Source organism: Mobula birostris, chromosome 10, assembly GCF_030028105.1.
Source record: "Mobula birostris isolate sMobBir1 chromosome 10, sMobBir1.hap1, whole genome shotgun sequence".
NCBI lineage: Eukaryota > Metazoa > Chordata > Chondrichthyes > Myliobatiformes > Myliobatidae > Mobula > Mobula birostris.
This window is the reverse complement of record NC_092379.1, coordinates 108,526,663-108,533,610: the sequence shown is the minus strand read 5'-3', so window position 1 is coordinate 108,533,610 and position 6,948 is coordinate 108,526,663. Positions and strand designations below refer to the sequence as shown.

General features: G+C 34.5%; 1 protein-coding gene across 2 annotated transcripts in view; it reads right to left on the bottom strand.

Moving 5' to 3' along the window:
- Positions 1-1,462: 1,462 nt before the first annotated feature.
- The window catches only part of LOC140204237 (phosphatidylinositol-binding clathrin assembly protein-like), a 132,315-nt gene continuing 126,829 nt past the window's right edge, over positions 1,463-6,948 (bottom strand). For both annotated transcript variants that reach the window (XM_072270779.1, XM_072270778.1), the window contains 2 exons: positions 6,685-6,789; positions 1,463-6,117 (listed from right to left, as the gene is read on the bottom strand). In XM_072270779.1, coding sequence (XP_072126880.1) covers positions 6,103-6,117; positions 6,685-6,789 — 120 coding nt within the window. In that variant the 3' untranslated portion in view covers positions 1,463-6,102. The remainder of the gene's footprint in view (positions 6,118-6,684; positions 6,790-6,948) is intronic.

The window sequence follows — 6,948 nt, the reverse complement described above, 5'->3', positions numbered from 1 at the left end:
AAATGCATTGGTTACAAAGTCATTGATCATTTGCTTTTTGATCTTTTCAATTGCCAACATACCATCGCTGCAATCACTGGGCAGGTATTAAGGCATAGATGAATATACATAATTAATAAACATTAAGATATTATTGAGAAAACATTATAAACTTTGTTCCTCCTCTTCTATTGGTATATTACAAGTTGGGACTAGGAGGGAAAAGGTGGAACCTGGCATTTCGCAACACATTTTACTCTCTAATTTAACTTTGATAAACAGCATCCACCTAAAGTAATGAATTACACAAAGCCATTTACATTGGCACTCAGACTGCCTATTCAACACACAGACATGTCACATCTGACAGACTTCCTGGACTGTAACTGAACTGACCTAATGACAAGATGGAAACACATCAAGTTTCTCCTCTTCAACACTTCAATAATTGATATCCAAGAAGATTGAGCTTTAGAAGATATATTGTAAAAGACTTCACTTCCTACCCTTTGCTCAAAGTTAGTGGCTTAGGTTGTTGGGGACTAGACTTGTAACATGCCTAAATAGCCATACATACACTCACTGGTCACTTTATTAGGTACACTTGCTTGTTATTGCAAATGTCTGATTAGCCACTCAATGCATAAAAGTATGCAGACATGGTCAAATGGTTCAGAATGGGGAAGAAATGTGACCCTAAGTGACACTGACCATGGAATGATTGTTGGTACCAGATAGGATGATTTGAGCATCTCAGAAACTGCTGATCTCCTGAGATTTTCATGCACAACAGTGTATAGAGTTTACAGAGAAAGGTGCAAAAAAAAAAAAATCCAGTGAGTGGCAGTTTTGTGGGCGAAAACATGTTGTTAATGAGAGGGGTAGAAGTGAATAACCAGACTGGTTCAAGCTGACAGGAAAGTGACAGTAACCCAAGTAACCATGTGTTACAGCAGTGGTGTGCAGAAAAGCATCTCTGAACACATATTGAATCTTGAAGTGGAGGGGCTGTAGCAGAACAGCACGCCAGGTTCCACTCCTGTACCTAATAAAGTAGCTACTGAATAAAGTACCAGTACTGTTAATGGTATGAGTCAACTTCTTAATTTTTCAGTTTCAGTTATAACTTCAGCTTTGCTGTGTGCAACAAGTAGTGAATTTTAATGGAACAGCATGAAAACATGAAATAGAACACACAATCACTGAAGTTATGAAAAATAATGATTCAGTGCTGCTGTTCATATTCTAACTTGTCCAAAAGGCTAGTTATCTATCGTCCATGTATGTCTTGTTTTAAAATTCTAGTTTTAGTTATCAAACTTTTTGTGTCCTCTCCTAGTCCTGTGAACGACACTTTTCTGGATGAAAAATGCTATATAAATACAGTTGCATTTGGAGTCTAACCCATGTGAAAAACAAATAGATTTTAAACAGTGAACTTCAAGTAACTCATTTAAGATTGCTGTAAAAATCACAAGCAGGGTTGTTTAATACATGTCCTTTATTATGCAGTAATGCACTTGCCCATACACTGATTTCAGAATCAAATACAACCCTGATGAAACTTGCTAGTTTTCTAAGTTTACTAGTTACTTTGAATGTATAAATGATAACATATACAGGTTTCAATTACTCAAAAATATAATCTGCAAAAATGCAATACAACAGCGTAATTTTTATATGTTGCAATTCACATATTTTTTTTGTTCCCCTCACAGCATAAACTACTCTTAAAAAAAGAAAAGAAATTCCTGCACTTATTTACAAAGAAGCACCGATCCACAGTGCGTAATTATTTATTCAATACTCACTTCGAAGTGCACTAAAATCTAGGGTACTCTCCCGCTACATTTCAGTGCTCACACATTTACCACAGTGATACATATAAATGTTGGAAGAGTTTTTTTTTTATTAAAGTGATGGATTAACATAGGAAAAACCTGTTAAGGTGATGGAAAAGGTAGTTTATAGTGTGAAGGAAATTCAGCATTTACTTGTTTAAAAGTCATTGTTGTGGTGACATTTTAAAAATTGAAGACCACAATGAGGGAAGCATTTAAACAGCACATGGTTGGAATTTCAATAAGAAGCATTCCTGGTTGGATGTACAGAAGTTCCTTGGTACTTTTAAATTTGCAATGAAAAGGGTAGCAGCAAGTCAGTGTGCTTCATCGACATTAGAACTTAAAATGAAAATTTTAGCAAAATATGTGCAGACAAGTGCTTTGAAAGGTGTTCCATGCAAATCAAAACCTTAAGAAATTATTGCAGCTTAATTATGTTTTTAAGACGGAGTCAATTAGATTTCTAGATGGAGAAAGCCAGAAAACCAGATTTATAACACGTTCTGTTGGCTTCTTGCTCCATTGGCACATCTGTATTTATTTGCATTAATAGTAGTTCTCAACCTTAGAAAACATGTAATGTAAGGTTTCTTAATTCTAATGAGAACATTAAAAAGTCAGTGATCAAATGAAATTATTGTACACCAGTAAAACTGGCCCTCGCATATTGTAACTTGTGATAATTTGCTGATTTGTGCAATCACAAAATCCAAATATTACGTACAATAAGCCAAGGTCAGGGTAGGGAAATAGGAGGAACTATGATCAATGGCAACATAGGAAACAGGATTCAAACAAGCTTTGTAAATTTATGTCCACAAATTGGGGGCTTCTACTTGGTTACTGGAAGGCTCTTGGCTGTACTGCATGTGGAATGTAATTTGCTATTACCACAAAATGAATTATAATTAACTTGTTATAAATCCATTTTAAGAAATAAATTACTTGTGCAAACTATGATTACATAATACTGAGCATAATTTGCAAGTTTCTGAGTTCTCAGGCTTAACTAGCTTGTCTTTCATAATTCTCTCCTTGCACGCAAGTAGGAAGCCTGCAGGAGTCTCTAATTTTGAAGATATGGCAAATTACAGATTGCTAAAGTGACCTGCTGCATGTTTCCAGTATTTTCTTTTTTAAAAAATTCATGATAACATTGATTGCTTCCATTATGCATTTTCATATAACAGACCAGATCAGCCTCCACAGATTGAACTAGGATTATTTTATGATGCATTTCACACTAAAACAGAGCTAAGCATTCAGGAAGTTATTAATTCCCAAATATTTGGCAACATGAGATCATGAGCAGAATGACAAATGAAAAGCTTTCAAAAATGAAAAACACAGACTGAACTCATAAGATCTTTCCTGCCTACTTCGTTTTCCTCTCTCTGCTGTGCCGCTCCGCCAGCAACCCCTCTCCTTCTAACACAGGCAATTCAATGCAAAAAAAAGAAACAAGCTCAACAGTTATTATTAACAGAAACAAAGATGCTATAATTTACATCACAATGAGGCAACTTATGAACAAAAATCTTTCTTTACATTTGAGAGCTGAAACAACAATATCTGATGAGTTTCAATATCACTCTCAACATGAGTGCCATCTTGAACTATACAAATTATTTGATCAAGAATATTATACATTTTTAAAAAGACTTCCCTGGATATCTACATCAGCTAAAATGTTATTGAAACATTGAGTCCCTTTGCATTCCAGAGCACAATGTAAATCTACACATATCAGGCTATTGTCCAAATCTTGAACTAACTACCTAGTGCTCCATGAGTAAATAGCATGTTTATTTTAAACATTAGAATAGCTATCACCTGCTTTAAAAGAACTGATTGTATATACTCTTTCAATTTTGTATATAGATGAAAATCCAGAGAAAACAGTGCCAAAAGCCAATGTATATTATTTTCCGATCCCTTTTTTTGCCTCTTAACTCTATCAAAAGAAAACATGATGTAAAGCCCAACTCTGAGCAGGAAAAAGAAAAAAAAATGTGGAATAAGGAATGAATAGGGAAATTCAACATAAAAATTGCCAATGACATTTAATTATCCCTTAAGTAGCAGAGACTTCAGTACTGTATCTGCAATTTTTTAAGTAATATATTAAAATGTAGGTGGAAAACTTGACACTAAAAGGCAGAAAATATCAACAATGGAATACAGCCTTTCCTGATTTATCAAAATATTGTTAAATTTAAAGTAAAATAATCACATAAATGTGAACAAATATTACTGAGTAGCTATTGTAAGTTCAGAGATATCATAATTCACTTACTTTAGCAGGATCTTATTTAGAAATTGTAAAGGCTTACTAATTACAACTGGATAATTTTGAGTTGGCACAGATAAATAAAATATGCAGATTCCAACTTACTTGAAGAGGCATATCATCAGAAAGGATACAAAATATCAAGTAATACAATATAAGGAGGAAGGGGGAAAGTTACTATTTCAACTTTGAGAATTAAGCCTTGTATGTAGACTAACTTACCTCAGGCTGAAAATATATAGATGCTCATCTATAATTGATTCTACCTAGAGAAGTATAGGGTGGGTGATGAACATTTTCCAGCAGTTATCCATCTGCTGCCTAATAAAGGTTGCTGATTGAACAGTTAATCTAAATAATTAGGGCAACGTAAAACAGGATACCCTCTGATTTTTTTTGAAATCGATTACTTCATGGAATCAGAACTGAATATGAATGAGTAGAAGAGTACAATAAAATTGAGCTTAAACAGATCCCTGCTGGAACTTTGCATATCAATACTACATAATGGTACTCAATCCCACTTAACACCTGTAATTTTTTGTTCATCCTTCCTATAACTTGAACATTTTGTATTAAGTAGCTTGATACAAAATATTTGCATATCGTCCTGTTGGTTAATCAATTCTTACCATACATTTCTGTAATTCCAGTGCTGAACTGTCCTTTTAAAAATGTATCCTCAAAAATCAAAGTTACAGTATTTGTAAGTTGAAACTTATTTATAAACAGAGCTAGTTAACAGTATAATATTGCCATAAACCCAATGAGGAGATGGAGAGTGGAGCTGGAGAACAGTAATCAAATTAAATTTCAGTCACCTGTCATGAACACTTTTAGTATAATCAAGGGGGTGTATCAAGGAATCCACCTTCATCAGAGAATCCTTGACTAACTTGAGTTTTAACACTAAACTTTTATGGATGCAGGACCTTGGAGAAAATGTACACACATTCAGAAATTGATAATTAACTTGGTTACAGTTGCTCTAAATGCACATGGTGCTTTTCAACAGATGTCCCAAGTAGTACAATTGTGATGATTTCCACAATTTGTTCTGTAGTCACCCGAAGCCAGTACATGCTAACCCATCAGATCTTGGTGCTGATGGCAAATTCAATTTCAGATGTATTTAGAATAAGCAGTCTCTAACTAAACCATTTCCAAGATCCATCAAGCAGAAGTTGGGTGCTACACATTTCTTCAACCTAGTTTGCATTAATTTGAAAATGCTCAATTTCTACAGCCTTATCTTTAATATCAAGAAAAGCTGGTGATAACTTTTGAAAAACATTCATTTCATGATTTGCAGTTGTTCAAAATAAACACCACATGTATACGTATATTTTCTTTTCACACATTCTGTAAAATTAATACTCACTTTATGCACAGCAAAGCACAATGATATTCCCCAGTAACTTGCCTGACAAAAACAAAATCATGTAATACACCCAGTCACAAAAGGATGAAATTCTCCCAAGTTGATCAAATGAACAGGGAAGTAAACAGCTGTCAATAGAAACTTTAATTTTCAATGATGTGCATTGAAATACTTATCTGGTAGTAGGTTAATATCCAATTCAAGCACCCTGACAGGATCTAAGAATTGTTTAGGAATATGCTTGAGTCCAATGACTCCTCTTCAGATTTCCATTTACTTGTTAATATTACTGGTAACTTTTGATTAGATTCAAGAGTTGTTTCAATTATGTTCAGCAGAGAGAAAATAAACCACACTGAACAGGTCAATAAATATAAACATCATTTCAGGCCTGCTCACTCAGATAACGACCATTCAACACAGATCAGACTGTTTTCATTCAGTATTTCACCATTAAAAAGTTAGATTAGGAAGCAGTAAGATAATGTAAATTCAATGAGATTTTTAAAATGATGAATAAGCCCCAAGTCTTGGTCTGTTTTCATCTGCCTTCATCCAGATATTTGATGCTTACTGAAAGCTCTGCGGTTGATACATCATTGTAGCCTCTACATGAACTGCAACTGAGACAACAGAAAAAAGTTAGAATAAACTTTTAGCGTGAAAAGGAACAAAGAAACTAGTTTGCAAATCTGTGAGCAATCAAAATTTGTGGTAAATACTTCAGTTGGGGGAATTGTTGCCAGTGTAATTAATGATATGAAATTTCTGCTTCATACCAAAATTATCACATTATCTATGAGAATGACTGGATTTTTGGAAACTTAGGGAAGAAGTTACTGACTTTGAATCTGTCCTTCATAATGAGGGTCACAGAGTCAGCCCACCAAGTCCCTGCTAACCATTACGCATCCATTTATACTAATGCAGTTTATTGGCTCCACATTCCCATCAACTACATCCAGATTTTATTACTCAACAACAGATCAGTAACCAATTAAAGAAAACCTACAAAAGCAGAATGTGCAAACTTGATACAGACAACACTGGAGGTAAAGACTGAATGTGGTTCACTAGAGCAATACGCAGTAGTTCTATAGACGCAGCCACAGTGCCACCCTGAGTATTTGATGACAGATTATTTGAGAAAAAATGTCAGAAGAACTGAACAGTTCATGTGCAATGTTTACCTGAGCCCCATTAACTGGCGCAAAAGGATTAGTTGCCCTCATTACTGCTTGAGGATATATCATTGGCTGTTGTGCTACCATAGGCACAGTTCCCATTGCAGGTACCTGTGAGTGATTAAAAAGACAAAAATAATCAATAAAAGAAAACCTAAAATGATTATATGCAGCTATTAGGCAGGATAATCACATTTCTAGAAAGCAGAGAATTCAGTTTCTTTCTATCCAGTTTTGATGCAGTATTAGCAGTCATGTCTACTAAGTTTA